Source organism: Saccopteryx bilineata, chromosome X (assembly GCF_036850765.1).
Source record: "Saccopteryx bilineata isolate mSacBil1 chromosome X, mSacBil1_pri_phased_curated, whole genome shotgun sequence".
Classification (NCBI taxonomy): Eukaryota; Metazoa; Chordata; class Mammalia; order Chiroptera; family Emballonuridae; genus Saccopteryx; species Saccopteryx bilineata.
The window spans coordinates 124625489-124643811 of record NC_089502.1 but is presented as its reverse complement, the minus strand read 5'-3'; the positions used below and the strand labels follow the sequence as shown (position 1 = coordinate 124643811).

At 45.7% G+C, this 18323-nt stretch overlaps 1 protein-coding gene and 1 pseudogene across 1 annotated transcript; one reads left to right on the top strand and one right to left on the bottom strand.

Annotated features, from left to right (window-relative positions):
* The window catches only part of LOC136317323 (DDB1- and CUL4-associated factor 8 pseudogene), a 98396-nt pseudogene that overhangs the window by 76494 nt on the left and 3579 nt on the right, over positions 1–18323 (bottom strand).
* Positions 842–1882, top strand: LOC136317426 (melanoma-associated antigen B10-like). Its single transcript, XM_066250113.1, has one exon. It carries the CDS (start codon positions 842–844, stop codon positions 1880–1882), a length of 1041 nt encoding a protein of 346 aa, XP_066106210.1.

Here is an 18323-nt window from a genome sequence, read left to right as displayed (position 1 = left end):
TAAGCCTCAGGTCTACAGAAGGGAGGATACCAGGCAGTCCAGGTAAGGAGCCACATCGCAACCTAAGAATTGAGGGGACCACTCGTCACATAACACAAGTATTTCACAGAGCCCTACATGTGATACCATCCCTGCCCGGGTCCATGAATAATATATGGAAATGGAGGCTTTCTCAAACTCCTCCTCCGGACTTTCAGGAATATAAGGTTTTGCTCCCAAGGAATAGTCTTAAGGTCAGCTGAGGGAGGAGTCCATGGCTTTGCACGAGACCCAGGTGAACACTAGGAGTGCGGAGTGAGAATCCTAATTCTCTCAGTGTGAACAGAGTCTCACAGAGCTCTGCCACTGCTGTCATCCCAGGGTACCCGGGCAGCGGTGCTCGGAGGAGGTCTCCCTCATTTTCTCATCCAGCACATCCAGGAGGTGAGGGCTTTGGATTGAGGGGTCAGCATCAAAACAGTTCAACGGAGAGAGTACCTCAGATCCTGCCTGAGGGAATGTAATGGTTCTGATTGTGAACACAAAGAAGCAACTATGTTCAAGAACAAGGTAGGCTCCACAGGGCCTGGACATATTGGTATCTATATTGGTTCCAGTCAAGGCCCCATAGGGCTGCACAGCTGCAGCCTAAGGCAAACTCTAGCTACCCTCACAGAGTCCTCAGGAGGAAGGCTGCTCAGAGGCAAGGAGCCTCGTGGGTTACTAGAGCAGTGCTGTCAAGTCAGTTTGCAGAGATAGCTGTCGATAAAGCTCCATCTGGAGTCACCCTGCTGAAGGTTTCTCTCCATTTCATCTTTCTTTCAGATTACCTTCTTTCCTGCACTCCCACTTGCTGTCCATTATGCCTCGTGGACAGAAGAGCAAGCTTCGTGCCCGTGAGAAACGCAATCAGGCCCGAAGGGAGCCCAAGGTTCAAGTGGGAACTCTGGCCACTATATCAAAGGAAGGAGAGCCCCCTTCTTCCCTATCTCCTGGGTTCAGAGATGATCCTAAGAGCTCACCTGTCACGGGAACAGCCAGCAATGCCCCCGTGCCTGGGGGCGTCTGCTCCACCATCTCTACTGCTGAGGCTGTGTCAAAGGCAAGATCTAATGAAGAAGGTGCCACGAATGAAGTGGAGGAAAAGCTCAATGCCTTACATGTTGAGGATATTGCCGAGTCCAGCCACAGAGGCCCTCTGGATGAAGAGGTGATTTTCCTGGTGCACTACCTGCTGCACAAGTATCAAAGCAAGGATCGCATTACCAAGGTAGATATGCTGAGAAATGCAATTAAGGTGTGCAAACATCACTACCCTGAGATCCTCAGGAAGGCTACTGAGCACTTGGAGATGGTCTTTGGCCTTGACCTGAAGGAAATGGATCCCAACAAGAATACCTATGTCCTCATCAACAAACTGGAACTAAGCTTCGATTCCAGAGAAATCAGAGGTGTTCCCAAGACAGGTCTGCTGATGAATATCCTGGGTTTGATCTTCTTAAAGGACAACTGTGCCACTCAAGAAGATGTCTGGAAGATACTGAATGAGATGGGGCTAGAAGCTGGGAAGAGGCATTTCCTCTTTGGGGAGCCCAAGAAGATCATGACAGATTTCGTGAAAGAAGGTTACCTGCTGTACAACCAGGTGCTCAACAGTGATCCTCCACGCTTTGTGTTCCTGTGGGGCCCAAGAGCCTATGCTGAAACCAGCAAGATGAAAGTCCTGGAGCATTGGGCCAAGATTCACAATACTGCCCCTAGTGCCTATACGCAATGTTATCAACAGGCTCTGCAAGATGAGGAAGAGAGAATCCAAGCCAGAGTTAGAGCCAGGGCTCGTGTTGGTGCCACAGCCATTGCATGCTCCAAGGCTGTGAGCAGCAGCTTCTCTTGCCATAAGTGAATGCTAAGGAAGGTTATTTGTTATACAATAGGTTTGAGGAGAACAGCTAATGCTCTCATTAGTGGAAGGTATGGGTGGGGTTAGAGACAAGAGTTTATAACATATTTGTGTTCCTGTGCTGTGTAGTAACTAGATATCTGTCTTAATGTTGCTCCCTTTGAGAACCTGAGTTAATGACTGATATGAGTCAAACATTTATTGATGTTAATGAGGCTTAAGATTATGACTCATACTATTCTAGTATGTCGACTATAATTAAACATAAACTAACAAAATGGAAAAAATTATTCAATCCATTTGTCATTTGGGAGAGTATATTATGGTTTAGAATTTTCTCAAGTAGCTCATGCATTTATCTATTAGCCTAATAAAGTGTTTTAAAATTTCAAAAAGAACAGTTTTGTTATTTTATAGAACAAAGGAGGATGTTTTTTACATTTAGTTATTTGAAACAAGGTAACAGTAGTGTGTTCCTTGGGCATTTCCTTGGAAATGTGAAGGAACTCAGCAGTAAATGGTTGGGATCAAGAAGTACTGGACTAAAGTAAGAGGTGATCAGTTTTTGCATTCTCTTATCACATTTAGTCTGTTCTGTAAATTTAGATATGTCTTGGATGTTCTTAGATTATTCAAGAATGTAGAATTAATTGCATCAAAATCAATGAGATCTCTTGCATACTGTCTTATTTGGTCCTCAACATTCCTCAATCATCTGCTCTTTGGGAGGTACCGCTACTACTGGGGAGGTCAGGATCAACAATACTCACTGTGCCCATACAATATTAGAGTCTAGGAGCTGCTGTTAAGTTAGGAAGATGGTGAGATGTACCGTAAGACCTAAGGACAAATCCAAAGAGAGAGAGGACTTGGGAGGATGTAGATCAGGGGTCGGGAACCTTTTTGGCTGAGAGAGCCATGAATGCCACATATTTTAAAATATAATTCCATAACAGCCATACAATGACCAGTGTACATTATGCATTATCCAATAAAAATTTGGTGTTGTCCCAGAGGACAGCTGTGATTGGCTCCAGCCACCCGCAACCATGAACATGAGCGGTAGGAAATGAATGGATTATAATACATGAGAATGTTTTATATTCTTAACATTTTTTTATTAAAGATTTGTCTGCAAGCCAGATACAGTCATCAAAAGAGCCACATCTGGCTTGCGAGCCATAGGTTCCCAACCCCTGATGTAGATGGAAGCTGTCAAAATAAATATCCAGAGGCAAGCAGGTTTGTGGTTTGGGGAAACTGAGTCTTTTGGTGTGAGTCAGTTTTCTTTTTTTTTTTCATTTTTCTGAAGCTGGAAACAGGGAGAGACAGTCAGACAGACTCCCGCATGCGCCCGACCGGGATCCACCTGGCACGCCCACCAGGGGCGACGCTCTGCCCACCAGGGGGCGATGCTCTGCCCATCCTGGGCATCGCCATGTTGCAACCAGAGCCACTCTAGCACCTGAGGCAGAGGCCACAGAGCCATCCCCAGCGCCCGGGCCATCTTTGCTCCAATGGAGCCTTGGCTGCGGGAGGGGAAGAGAGAGACAGAGAGGAAAGCGCGGCGGAGGGGTGGAGAAGCAAATGGGCGCTTCTCCTGTGTGCCCTGGCCAGGAATCGAACCCGGGTCCTCCGCACGCTAGGCCGAAGCTGAGTGGTGGGTCAGAAGAGGAGCTGTGAGAGTGGTGGGGGTGGTCCACAACTCAGGAGGTGTGTCTGGAGTTGAGAGACTAAAACCCAGGAAACTGCCTCTAGCAGTCACTGAGTCATTGGTAAAGCAGAGAGAATTCTCTACCTAGGCCACAAATGGGAGGGTACTGTATGCCTTCCCGGTGTCTTTTTCAGTGCAGGCGAGTACAGCACAGGGACTATGTGTTTGTGCATAGCATCACCAGGGATCTTCTGAGAAATATGGATGATACTCAACATGACATGGCTATACTCAGAAGCCTCTGTGCTAGCAGTCTTTGCTTTAGCCTTGGAGAAACAAGAGCCCATGACATTAAAAGTTCATTTTATGAGGTTGACTTCTGTGTAATTTGTCAATCTCCAAGTGAGGGTTAGCCTTTTATGGGGACAGAAGTAAATGAAAACAGAAGTAGTTCGAATGTAAAGACATTTGGAAGATATTGAAGGAGTTGGTTCTTGACACAAATACTAGCATCCTTAACTCCATTCAACTGGGGAGGACCCCCACAGTAAATAACTCCCCCCAATCCTTGTAATTAGTTTTACTTACAAGTATCATACTGACTGGTTTGTTGTGCTGTATCAGAGAGTACTCCATATTTCTTGATATCATTTGGGATAAAATGGAAGAACTGAGCAGCCCCGGTGGCCCTGGGCCTCTAGGAACCCTGCAAACATGCAGAGCTGTGGGCCTAGGGTGCCTAATGAAGGCTTTGAAACACTGCTGGAGGCCCCCTGAGATGTGACCCAGTTCCTCTGCCATGTAGGGCCCCAAGTACCAGCAATGGCAGCAGCAAAAGAGAATCCAGGCCACCAGGCCCTTCTGCTGCTGCTGCTGCTGCCACTGCTGCTGGTGAGCCTCGGGAAGCTCAGTGCCTGTGCCTCTGACAGGTTGCCTAAGTGCACTCATATCACCTCCTTATCCATAAACCTGAGGAATACCCTACAAGGGAGTCCACCTGAGGGCCTACATGGTTGGTAAAAGTTACACAGTGCAGAATTTCGTATACAGGCAAAAGAAAAGCTGAATAAATCCAAATGTATATAGAAATATCAATGGGACGTACTTGACATTGCTGCTGACATTTCTCACCATGCACATAATGCCAAAGTTAAGGCCTTTTGGGGGACTAATTGTTCCAAATGTGCAGAAACTGAATGATGCTATCCTTTCTTGGAACGTGAGTAACACAATTGTCTGTTAAACACATACTAACATTAAGTTCATCTAACCTAGTGTTAGCAGTTTCAGCCTCAAGCAGCCTTGCCAGAGAAGCACGTGCTCTACTTTGTTCTATTCTGCCTTTTGTCTGTCAGCTGGGGGGAGTCCACAGCCCAAAGTGCTTCTCTCTGCTGGATCTCAGAGTCTAATCTTTACAATGGGAGCTTTGGCCAAGTGATCTCTCCCATAGACCAATTTGACACTACATGCCAATATTATAGAATATTTTTTGTCAGTTTTTAGTTGGTTCCCTGTAATTTGAAAAACAACTGAAAGATTTTTTTTTTAATGCTAAAGTTCCAGACACCATTGATACATGACCAAGAGACTCATAAAAGACTGTTCTGAACACTTAAAATAATGGCATAGAGCAGATTTTGGTAGGGTCTGGCATCAAAATAATAATAACAACTGCAAATTATTAAAGACTCAGTACACGTCAGGCACTGTGCCGAGTGCTTTCACATATCCCATAAATTTCAGGAGTCCTATCAGCAGGGCTTCGCAAGCTGATTTCATGGAAAAGTCTGATAGAGCTTTGCAATTTTCCTGACTGAACATGGCTCACGAATGTCAGAACTGGGATTAGACTTGCTGTTCGCCTCCTTGTACAGAGCAGGTGTTCTGTCTCCAATGCATTTCTATTGTCACCATTCCACACTGCTTCGAGGTGATGAAATGAAAGACCCTGTTGCTAATGCACTAATCCTGGTATAATAAATAAAGATGGAAATAATAATCTGAAACAGTTTCAAGATAATCTGTGGTCTTAAAATAGGCTCATCCTGTCCCTAACCCAAGCATTCCCTGAGACGAGTTCCACAACATTCCAAATTATGACACCCTTCTCCTGGACTCTCCAAGTGTACCCTCCTGTCCAAATCAGGATCCTCCCCTGCTGTCCAGCTTCCATTCATAACCGCACTGTGTTCCCAGTGAAACAGCCCAGAATAACCAATCTTTCCATGGTTGATAGTCTTCCCACGCCCCGCAGACATTGTTGTCTGTCCTGACCTTGACCATGCAACCGTTCTGATAACAACGGCCCTGTCCACGTTATTTACATGTCTGAGATGCCATTTAGATGTATTTAGATGTTTGTGAAGTTTAGGTGCCGGCTCATCAGCTCTGTGTGCTTCCAACACACTCACCTAGTTTTAGTGTTTTTGTTTCTTTTGTTTTTACAAATTGGCTTGTGAGCAGAATCTGGTTTGGCACAGGATCTATGTACTGCTGCTCAAAAGATAACCCTGAAGTTAGAGTGGAGGTTCCAGAAAGGAGATGAGCTTAGCAAGGAAGGAGAACTGAATTTGGTGACTTATCTCAGACAGGCTACTGAATCTGTACACCGATGGCTGAGCTAAACCAAGTGGCCAACAACCAAATCCTCCCTCCTGAGCTGGGAGCCCTGAGAAAACCAATGCGGAATGACAATCAGCAGAGGCTGGGTTCTCATGAACCCTATAGTCCCTCTGGGAGGCTGTCCTAGTATTCCATAGCTGCTATAACAAATGACCACAAATTGAACAGTTTGCAACAATGCACATGTATTATTCTACGTGCCTGTGGGTGAGAAATATTAGGCGACTATACTATTTTCTTGTTTAGAATGTGCAAAGCCCAAACCAATCTATCAGAGTGTGGTTCCTATTGAGAGGAACTGAAAAGAGTCACATTCCTCACATATTTGGGTTGCCCTCAGAATCAGTTTCTATGAGGAATTCATTTCTGTGCACTTAGGAGACTAAGGCCCTGTTCCTTTGCTGACTAGACAGAGCTGGCGTTCCCACACCTCCTCGTGGCCTCTCTCCTATCTTTGCACATGGGCCCCAACTTCAGAAGCAGCATGCAGAACCGGCCTCGTGAGAAAACACTCCTACTTCCCCCTGTGCTGCATCTCTCATCTGCCTCCAGCCACAGAAAGTTCTTTGCTTGCAGGAGCTTGTGCCATTCCACTGTGTCCACACAAATAATCCAGTATAATCTCATTTTAAGGTCCCTTCCCAGATTGCAATTACATCTGCTGAGTGCCTTTGTAAGCGGACCTCTTCAAAAGGTAGAAAAGGTACCAGAAGGAGAGGAGCTGGAGAATCTGGAGAACGGTACTAGGACACATACGTGGATAAGCCAGAGAATCTCTACATCACCATTTCCAGTCTCACGTTCTCAAGTGATTCGCGTGGACTGTTCTACTGGATGAAAAGATCACAGGCAGGTCTACCACTCCTTCCTACCTCGGAACGCCCCCTGCCAATGTCAGGCAGAGGACAGCTTTGTCACCCACCAAGTGATGTTGTTGATGGAATCTGGAAGAGCTATATCTCCTCACTGTTCTGGGGGGTTCGTGCATCCTGGCCAGTCTAGCAGGGCTGACAGCTGTCTTGATGCCAAGGGGAGAAGGCTATTCCTTCCCCTGGGTATGTGCTACTCCTGCCACTGAGGTCGAGGCTCTGCAAGTAAGTGGATGAGATGGGTTGGTGACCGGGAAGAGTGAAAGCAGGGCAAGTATCACCAGTGAGTAGTGGAAGGGGTAGTGTAGCTGTAAGGAGGAGAAAACTGGAGGGAAAGTCACTATGGCTAGTTACTGTACTGACTCCAGGAATGAAGGGCTGAGTGTGGACATGCCCTGAAAAACAATTCAGGAGTTCTATTTGCTCAGCTTGCCTCCTCCTACAGTCCCTGGCTTCTTTTCACAGCAAAGGGCATATGTCCTTTGGCTGTGTTTGCTACATTGCTACCTGATCTTGAATGGAGTAGGGGGCCGGCCCACAGAGCACACGTGTCCAGGGTGAACAGAGGGCCATGTGGTCAGCGTAGCTCCTTATAAAATTGCCTGGGGTAACAGATATATGTGGAGTCCAAAGCTCTATCTTTTTTATTGTAATAAATCTACTTGATGGAGCTAAAATTAAGAAAAAAAGGATTCTTTGTTAGCTATTCCCAAAGGCATCATAGTATGCATAGTAAATATAGTAAAATCTAAAACTTTGAAGTAAGGACAATGGACCAGCCTCTCAGACTCTACCAGCAGATGGAGGGTCTCCAGGCCTTTTCAAGATGAAGAATCTGGTAAAGTCAAAAGGAGCCTGGGGTTAGGAATGGTCTCTGGTTGAGTTGAGGAACTCCCAGCCCAGAAAAGTGTAGGCCCCCCAGAGTCCAGGCCTTGCTGTCGCCCTGGCTGGCTCTGTGTAGGGACTGCCTGCCATAGTGCCCACCCCGGGTTCCCTTCTGGGGACTCAGGATCTGAAGTCTTTGGACCTGGGTGTTGGCTTCAGGGCCACGATGAATAGGGTCCCAGGCTGTAACCTGAGTAAAGGAAAGGACTCTGTCTGATTTCGGAGGGAGCCACCCACCCCAGGGCAGATGCACAGCCCAGTGGCCTGCCTCTGCTGTAAGTTGTGGGAGGTCCCAGTATGGCTGTGAGGCTCCTAGCACCCTTCGCTACACTCCTGCGACCTGGAGTGTGACATGGGGAGGGCCTGGGTTCAGGCCATCTAATCAGGAGGAGGATGCCCAGGAGCAGCAGGGAGTGGAAAACAGAACAAAACAAGATAAAAGCCTCTCTGTAAGTTTCAGGGGAATCCCCGCCCCCAGCCCTCAGTTTCCAGGCAGAGCTTGCTCCTGAGTCAGCCCTGGGGAACCAGGCCAGGGGGCCTGGAGAGGGGGGCTCTGACCTCTGAGCGCATGGCAGTGGTGACAGGCTAGGGCTCACTGTGGGTAGGGCTCTGGACTCTGCCTGGAAGGAATGTAAAAGTGCTGAGTCTGGGCGGAGGGTGGGAGCTGCCATCTCAGAGCTCCAGACCCTGCTCACCCGCCCCTTGCGGGGCCAACCCCACTGCACTGTGAGGGCCCCAGTGGGGGTTTCAGGACATGACTCACCCTGACTCCTGAACCAGACTTCCCTTCCTGGTGTCTGAGCAACATGCTAGCTGCGGAGACAGGCACGTGGCAGGTAGGAGTGAGGAGATAGGAGCCCAGCGGTAGGAGCCCGGAGGCCTCCAGGCCTCCCTGGAGCTAAGGCAAAGACCTTCCTGTTTGGTGGCTGCCTGTGGGAAGACCGGACTGGGGGGTTGGCACAAACACGGGGCACAGATGTGTCGTGGCATTGGGCACCTGAAGCCTGTATAAGTATGTTAACCAGGGTCACCCCATAAATTCAATTACAATAAAAAATAAAAATTCATGTGTAAGATGAAAATTAAAAACAGGCTAAGGGGCCCTGGCCAGTTGGCTCAGCGGTAGAGTGTCGGCCTGGCATGTGGGGGACCCGGGTTTGATTCCCGGCCAGGGCACACAGGAGAGGCGCCCATCTGCTTCTCCACCCCTCCCCCTCTCCTTCCTCTCTGTCTCTCTCTTCCCCTCCCACAGCCGAGGCTCCATTGGAGCAAAGATGGCCCGGGCGCTGGGGATGGCTCCTTGTCCTCTGCCCCAGGCGCTAGAGTGGCTCTGTTCGCACCCATGCGGGAGTCTGTCTGACTGTCTCTCCCCGTTTCCAGCTTCGGAAAAATACAAAAAAAAAAAAAAAAAAAAAAAAACAGGCTAAGGTACTGAGTTAAGTGTGATGGACAGGTTACTCAAGACAACAGGGGCCCAGGTAATTTCTGCCCCTGCTGTCAGCTGTGGTAGAACCCAGACAATAATTGTGGGACGGGGCCACCTCTGAGGGCATTCTAGCCCTGTCCCCTGCCACAGGGGTCTCAAGGAGAGGGGTCAGCAGACCAAGGCTCAGCTCCCTCCAAGGAGCTGACAGCTGGCTCCGCCGGGAGTGACCGAGAGCCCCAGTGATGGCCCGGGCCCTGAGCACTAGCACCCAGGACGTGCAGGGCCTCGCAGGCCGCCCCACTTCCCGTCTGGGGTGCAGGGTCGGCTGGACTGATGAAAGCAAAGCTGACTTCTGAACCTGTGGTCTCTGTGTTGGGGAATACCCTGGACTGGTAGGACAGTGTCAGGCTAGGACGGGAAGAGCTCCCAGGCCCTGTGCGTCTTACAAGTAGGAAACTGAGTGAGGGTCAGGGAAACGCCCACTGCCAACACGGGGGACACATCGAAGTCCCACTACTGCTGTCAGCCCTGGCAGGCCTTGGTTAAGCGGGGAGGCTGAGACACCCCCTCATAGTGACCTTGGGCAGTCTTGGGAATATAAAGTCTGGGCTAAGAGGGCAGACTCCTTTTCGTTAAAAAGAGAGAACCCAAGCCTTTCCAACAATGATATGAGTGAGGACCCCGAGTGAGGACTGAGGGGACCTTCCATCTCAGAACAGCAAGAGTCACAGAGAATCCTGTCCATGCCATCAGCCCTGAGGGTACCACTGTGGGGTGAGCAACACAGTCAGGGCAGGAATATTAGACTGAGGCCACCTTACCCTCCTCCTGTGCATATTCAGGGATTGGAAGGCCTTTCTCTCAGGATATAGAACTTAGATCATTTGAGGGAGGAGTCTCAGGCCCTAGTAAAAGTAAAGTAAGGGCACTGAGTGAGGACTGAGCCCCCTACGTACACCAGGTTAGAGAGGGCCCCACAAAGCTCTGCCTGTCCTCTCTTCCCAGTGCATTGCTGGGAAGGTGTGGCAAGATGAGGTTTCCCACAGTTCCTCCTGTGGGGTGTCAGAGTGATGGGCTCAGAAATGAATGGTCAGCGTCAGAACAGTAGAGCACAAGGACCTCAGGTCCTGCCAAAAGTGAAGGGATGACCCTTAATGTGACCTGAAATAGTCCCTAACTCAGAACAGAGCCACTGTCAAAGCCCCAGTGAGCCCTAGGAGATCCTGTAGGTAGGGGCTAAGGCCCACCCTAGTTAATTCCATGGGGTTGGAGCAGTTCTCTCAAGGAAACCTGCAGAACTGGCTGTCAATAAAGACAGGGTTTAACTCCCTGTTGAAGTGGCCCCAAAATACCCTTCAAGTCACTGAGACACCTGCCCACTAGCCTGTTGTCCTTGGTGAATGTCAGTATGCCTTGGCGTCAGAAGAAAAAGGTCCATGCCAGTGAAAACCGCCACCAAGCCCAAGAAGAGCCCGAGAATCTAGCAGCTGCTCAGGCCACAAGATTGAATGAAGCTGCCGAGCAGCAGGTGGAGGAAAAGGCAACATCCTTCAAGGCCCGGGCCAGCACTGAGCCCTTCCACAGAGGCCCTCTCGATAAGAAGGCTTCTCTTCTTGTATTATCTGCTTTACAAGTATCAAGTCAAAGAGCTCGTGACCAGGGGAGAGAACGTGAGAAATGTCATACGGATGTAAAGGAATTGCTTCCTTTGATCATCATGAGAGCGTCCGAACACCTGGAGCTGGTCTTTGGCCTGCCATGAAGGAAGTGGATCCCTACCAGCACGTCTGTATCCTCATGAACAAAGTAGAACTGGGCCATGACGCAATGCTGAGTGCTGACAAAAGAGTGCCAGACTGGCCTGCTGATGCCTGTTCTGGGTGTGATATCCATGAGTGGCGACCGCACCACTGAGGAGCCAGTCTGGAAAATATCGAATGTGATGGTGTATATTGGAGGAGGAGACACTTCATTTTGGGGGAGCCCAAGAAGCTCACCGCCAAGGGTTTGGTGAAAGAAGATTACTTGAAGTACCACCAGGTGCCCGACAGTGATCCTCCATGTTTCAAGTTCCTGTGGAGCCCAAGAACTCACACTGAAAGCAGAAGGATGAAAGTCCTGGAGTTGTGTGCCAAGGTCCATGATACTGGCCCCACTGCCTTCCCATTCCTTTATGAGAAAGCTGTGAGAGATGAGGGAGAGAGAGCCTGAATCCGAGCTACAGCCAGGGCCCAGAATGCTGCTGCTGCCAGGGCTGGAACGCCGCCCTGGCCAAGGCGTGCGTCAGGGCCACAGTGAGCAGCTACTCCTACCCTTGATAATGTTCGGGACACATTCTTCACTTTGTTGATAAGAAGAGAAGCCTGCCTTTTAAAGAGGAGAGGGTGGGGGTGGTGCTGGAGACAACACAGTGTAGATATAAGGTATTTGTTTCCATTCTGTGTGGCAACAGGTATTTTTAAAATTTTTTCTTTTAATTGAGGGTTTTAGTAACTTCATAATCCAAATTTATGTTGGATATGCCCAAACGTTTGTGTGAATGGGATTTGAGAGTAGGAGTTTTATTTTTTTAAAAAACAATTTGAACAGGTTTCATCTTATTTACTGATGCGGAGCAAGACAATAATGCAATAGATGAGGCACTTCCTTGGAACGGGAAACAACTGAGCAGCGGAAGAACTGGGGTCAAGGAATAGAGAAATAAAAAGAATAAATTCTTGGTTTCATTTACTTTTAGTCAGTTGTTTTGTTTGTGTGTGTGTGTATGGATATATTAGCTTATTCAAGAATGTAAGAGAAATTAGATTGTAACAAGTTAGATTTCTTTTTCAGTGGCCCATTTTCTTCTCCAACAATAATTGAGATTCTACTCTTTGCAAACTCCAGGATAGGACTGAGAACGATGAGATATATAAGAACCATCTCTGCCCATAGCATTTTCAAGTCTTGGAGTAGCTATGATGCGAGGAGTATTTAAGATACTCCCTATGACCAAAAGGACAAGTCAACAGATGGTGTGAGGACCTGGGGCTTTTAGATGAGAACAGTCAAGTGTAAATGCCTGGACAAGGGGGTTTGAGGCCTTGGGAAACGGAGTCCTTTGGTGTGAGGTCATTTTAATGAAGCTGGGTAGTGGGTCAGGTGAGTTTGTTTGAGTGGTGTGCAGGGGCCTAAACCTCAGAAAATGTGTCTCAGATGGAAAGACTGAAACTTGGAATTGCAAACTGCTTCTAGCAGTGACTTGAAGATCATGGATAAAGTAGAGAGAAATCTTCACTAGGGAAAGAAGGGAAGAGATCCTGTGTTCTTATTCCAGTGCAGGAGAACGAAGTTCACAAAATCAGTGATTTGTATGCATCATAACAAAGGAGCATCTGAGAGATAGGGTGAGACTCACATGAGATGGGATGCTCAGTTACCACTGTGCTGGCAGGCTCTGCCCTGAGCTGGGAGAGGCACCACCCAGCTACTAAACCATCATTCTAACTGGGTTATCTGGAATGTAATTTGGTAAACTCTAAGCTAGAACTAGACTTGTGATAGAGGTGAAATAACTGCAAATTCAAGTGTTTTTGGATGGAAGGGCAGATGTAAGGAGGGATGGAAATAGTCTCTGACACTATTTTCAAGAGTTTTGAGTTGCACTGACCTGGGAAATATTTCCCCACACCAACAATAGATAATATATCCTCATAAAAGTTATACTTGTTAAGCAATAGATTGGTTGATTTCTTCTGCCGTATCCTAGAGAGCTATGAATTTTCTGACATTTCCTGGGGTAAAACAAAATTCCCAGGGGGAAAATTGGTAGGTGTTAAAGTGAAGATCATAATAGTAATAACTGAAATTTATCAAAACACACTACATGACAGACAACGTCCCTGTGTCTTGCAAAAGTTTGAAAGAGTCCGACATTCCTACTTACAGGATATATGTGAGCTAGATGCAAGGAGACTACTCATCATATCTATTTCCCCCATGAAAATCTGAGGTTCATAGAACTTTGCAATTTTCCTAAATTTGCCTGCCTTGTAAGTGACACAGTTGGGGCTAGAGCTTTAGTCTGAATTCCTCTCACACCCACACTGTTCCACTGCTCCCTGCCTGAGGCCTACCGTCTCTTAATTCATTTCTCTTCTCACTACTCCACAATGTCTCACAGGAAATAAAAATAAGGAACCTGCAGCCAATGTACTAAATCCAGGTGTATTAATAAGGTGGAAATGAGAATGAAACACACCACAGGGGGACTCCCTATGGGCTGCATTTGCCTAAGGTCTTCTGGCCCTATCCACAAGGTTATTTTAGATCTGACTCTGCCCGGTGCTGGGCCAGCCGGCACTTTCTGAATTATATTGCTTGTCTACTTGGTCTTCCCCAGTGTGGCCTCACATGCAAATCTGGATCCTAACCTGCTGCATGGCTCATCCCTGCTTCCTTTCATAAGTCGGCACTCCGCTCCCAGTGGAACGGAAAGGTCAGAATCATAAGGTGGGGATCAGCATGGATAGTTTTTGTTATTTTTTAAAATGACTAGGGAATGACTGAGCAAAAGAGTCAGCCCAATTATTTTCTCTATTTATTTGGATAAAAATAGTTTGGCTTGAGTAAGTATGTTACTATGAGGCACATACAGACTGAATCTGTTAATAAACATCTTAGAAAATGAAGTATTTCCACAATGTTATTATTTATCACGGTTACAAAAACTTAGAAATCTTAATATATTTAGATAATTGGATAATTTAAATTCAATAAAGTACATCTATAATGAGATATAATCTCAAAATTCTAAAATTGATATCATTAAGAACAACTTTCAGTGTTATTGGAAAATACCAAATACTTGGATAAATAAATGTTGATCAGACTCAGGAAGTCATTTTCTATCTTGTGAGAACAGAAAATAGCTCTAAGTTACAGAATTACTTGAATTATAGCAGTTTTATAAAATAGCTATATATACTGCTCACAAACATTAGGGGATATCTCAAAATGAATATGCAGCAATAAAGTATCCCCTAATTGTTGTGAGCAGTGTATTATAATGGTAAGGGGACTTTTTAGAGATGACAGAGTATCAATTGGGAGTTTGTGCTTTGCAGTTAATAGAAGCCCCCCTCCCAAATTTGCAAATTCCAAACAAATCACACAGATGCTATTTTTTTCCCTCTGATATGGGAGGAGGAATTGTAGGATAAATAACTAACACTTACAAGTAGCCACTTTTTGTCAGAGACTATAGAGGTAGTTTGCATGTACTACTTTATTTAAAGTTTATGGAGCACATGTGACTTGTTCTTGAAATTGAAATCAAATCAAACATCCAAGTCCTCAAATGTTTATGTCAGAAATAACTTAATTTTTGTTTCTTGAGTTAAACGATCTTTCCTCTAATAGAGAGTCTAGATCTTCAACACCTTCGCCCCTTTTTACATGGCTTATATGGTCTTGTGCTTGGTGGCCTTTCCTGCCAGCAGATCTTATCTAGAACCATCACAAAACATCACTGAGTTTCTAACAATGTTTGACCTCCAAAGGGATGTTGCAAGGGTTCCAATCCTTTCCTCCATGTGGCTCACTGGCTCTTGGGCAAATTTATACATCAATCCCCAGTCAACAGGATCTGTAATTAAGGGCTATTGAAAGGAGTGTTCTTTGCTAGGCTATACTGCAGATATATACATATCCCAAGGTTACAGATGCTTTCTTTCTTTGTATTTGCATAATTGAGATGGGAAATATAAGATAAATGGGAAAGTGAAGGTAAGAAAAGAGATAAGGAAGGAGAGGGAGAGAATGAGGAGAAAGAACTCAAGGATAAATTGCTTTGTAGAAGGATTTTGCAGTTTTTTCTTTAAAAATAAAGAATCAGGGCAGCCCTGCCCAAGTGTCTCAGTGGATAGAGTATCGTCCCAGTGCACGGAGGTCTGGGAATCAATCCACAGTCAGGGCACATATGAGAAGCAGCCAATGAGTTCAAAACTAAATGAAACAATTAAATAGGATGAGTTGATGTCTCTCTCTCTGTCTCTCAAATAAATGGAAAAAATAAATAATAAATATATAAAAATAAGGAATCAGGTGTACTTTAAGTGCAATACATCCCTCCAAGGTAGATCAGATTCTCTCAGTTTCCAATATTAAGGCTACACATAAAAAAATTATGTCCCATGGCATTAGGCAGTATGTCATTTCAATAACAGTGTTATTTAGTGGATTCTTCTCAAAATTATTTTATTTCCTTAGCTCTAAAAAATGTGCTGTTTTCATTTGCTTGCTATTGATTTAAAAGTAGATGGTATGTAATGTAAAAAATACAGAGATAAAGGAAACGAAAATTTATTTTTGTAGTAATGGAAATACACAGGGCCACATGATTTCTAGAGCAAAAATGAGACACTTTCTGAAAATTTAAGAAACAAAGATAAATACAGCAAGAAAATATGTATCAGTCATAATTAATCGGAAAAACAAAATGCCTTTCTATTATAGAGAGATTAGAGGCTTGGGTGCTAATTGAAATGGCTGATACAAAAAAGATGAGGAAGCAAAAAATTTAGGATTACTACCCCTGGGGTAGATTTTTCAGGGATCACAGTCAATTCATTTTACCATGCTCAATTGACTAATTTTTAAGAGAACATTTAGTCAAATGATCTGGGGACTATTTGACATCTGCAAAATCTCTTCACAGCACTACCTAGATTAATGTTATATTGAGTAACTGGGAAAAGTACATGTGTACCAGGGCATGAGACTCTTGAGGAGACATTTTAATATTCTGCTGATAGCCTAAAGGTGAATAATTTTTCTCCTAGAGGAACTCTTACAGATATGTCCCAGAATACATACAGAGAAATGTTTATAAAAGTGTACAAAATGGAAACAACCTCAATGTAAGTATTTATCAACAAGGATCTAGATATACAAAATGTGTTATTTTCATAAAATACAAGAAACAAAATTAAGCCACATGTTTCAATATGGATGAATTTCAGAAATATGTTGGAAATTCACAGCCAGTTACAGCAGAATTTATAAAGTAAGATACCACACAGGGTGGGGCAAAAGTAGGTTTATATTTGTTGGTTTGGAAAAGAATACAAAAACAAAAAAGTAATAATAAAAAATGAACTCTGTGTTTTGCATAGTCACAAGTGTAAAGCTAGTTTTGCCTCACACTGTGTACAACAGATATTATCTTCAAAACATATCATATATTTGTTAGAGATACTAAAGCAAGTTACTCCTATGAATCATTAATAAAAACCTGATACAGACTTCTGATCAAGATGGTGATGTAGGTAAATGCAGATAAATTCTTCACGAGGGATATCTTGCTGCAGAGGCCCCCTTGAAGAGACAGGGGTCCCAGCCACACACCAGCCCCCTCCTCAAGTCCAGGGTTCCAGTGCCAGGAATAGAAGTCCCCATAACTTCTGGCTGTACAAAACAGTGGGGACTGTGGCTGAGTAAGACAGAAGGCTGCTTGAGTCCCAGGCAGTTCCTCTTTATTTTTAATTTTTACTTTATTGAGTTTAAAGAGAGAGGAGGGGAGAGAGAAAGAAACAATGATTTGTTGTTTATGCATTCATTGGTTGATTCTTGTATGTGCCGACTGGGGATTGAACCTACAACTCTAGTGTATGAGGACCATACTCTAACCATCTGAGCTACCTGGTCAGGGCCCAGGCAGTTCCTCTTAAAGGAATTTAGGAGACTTACATAGGCACAGACTTACCTAGACTCACTCCTTCTGAGTGCCAAAATTGGGGTAGCAGCTCAAACGTCACCAGGGTCATACAGGGAGAAAAGAAGGTGTCTAACATGGGGGCAAGAGCTGGTGAGGGGGCACTTTCTGCCAGATAGAAGTGAGGAAAGAAAACTTTGTTTCTTTCCTGAGCCCTCCCCCTAAAAGCCCACAGGTGGGTGCTATATCTGAGTCTCCATCAACCTGGCTCACACAGTTCACTCCACTCTAGTGATTCCTTAAGATCACACTCCACCCAGCTTGCTGGCCCATTCAAGCTATTTCCTGTGGCTTTTCCATAATAATGTTCTGTCTTGGCTCACCATTCAGACTTTCTTAAAATTTCTCAAGCAAGCAGCATCTGGTCTTTGCTTCCCCTGTGCCTCTACCTAAGTGGCCCCAAGCCCGGCACTAGTGATAGCCTGCCTTGGTTCACAGCTCCTGGACACCTTCAAACTCAGCACAAGTAGCAGCCATCTGCAGATTGCTTTGTAGCTCATGCTCGGTGGTCCTGACCTTGGCCTGTACCACCTGGAAGGCTGTGAGCCAGCACACCTGGTAGACAACATCAGACCACATTGAGGCACCAACCGACTACCTCCACAGGCAAAAAACTCAAGGAGTGGACTCAGTGGGCACCAGAGCCCCATTGAAGTAAGTCCTGCTCTGTAGGGTGGGCCCCTGCACAAGTCTAAAAACAGTCCAGTAAACATTTGTACAAAATGAGTTCTGAGAAATAGTAAGAAAAATGAAAGATTTTAGATTACTGAAGACTTTTTACATCATAACAAGGACTTTTTTTTATTAACAAAGAAGAAAAATTGGAGGTTTTTAAGTATAAAAGTGGAATGGTTGGTCCTGGCCAGTTGGCTCAGCGGTAGAGCATCGGCCTGGCGTGTAGAGGTCCTGGGTTCAATTCCTGGCCAGGGCACACAGGAGAAGCACCCATCTGCTTCTCTATCCTTCTCCCTCTTCTTTCTCTCTGTCTCTCTCTTCCCCTCCCACAGCCAAGGCTCCTTTGGAGCAAAGTTGGCCCGGGTGCTGAGGATGGCTCCATGGCCTCTGCCTCAGGCATTAGAATGACTCCGATTGCAGTGGAGCATTACCCCCTTGTGGGCATGCTGGGTGGATCCCGGTTTGGTGCATGCAGGAATCTGTCTGTCTGCTGCCTCCCCCCCCACTGCTTCTCACTTCGGAAAACACACACACACACACACACACACACACACACACAC

Excerpts from the sequence above, each read along its gene's own strand:
- LOC136317426 (XM_066250113.1), top strand. The coding sequence starts at position 842 with ATGCCTCGTGGACAGAAGAGCAAGCTTCGTGCCCGTGAGAAACGCAAT.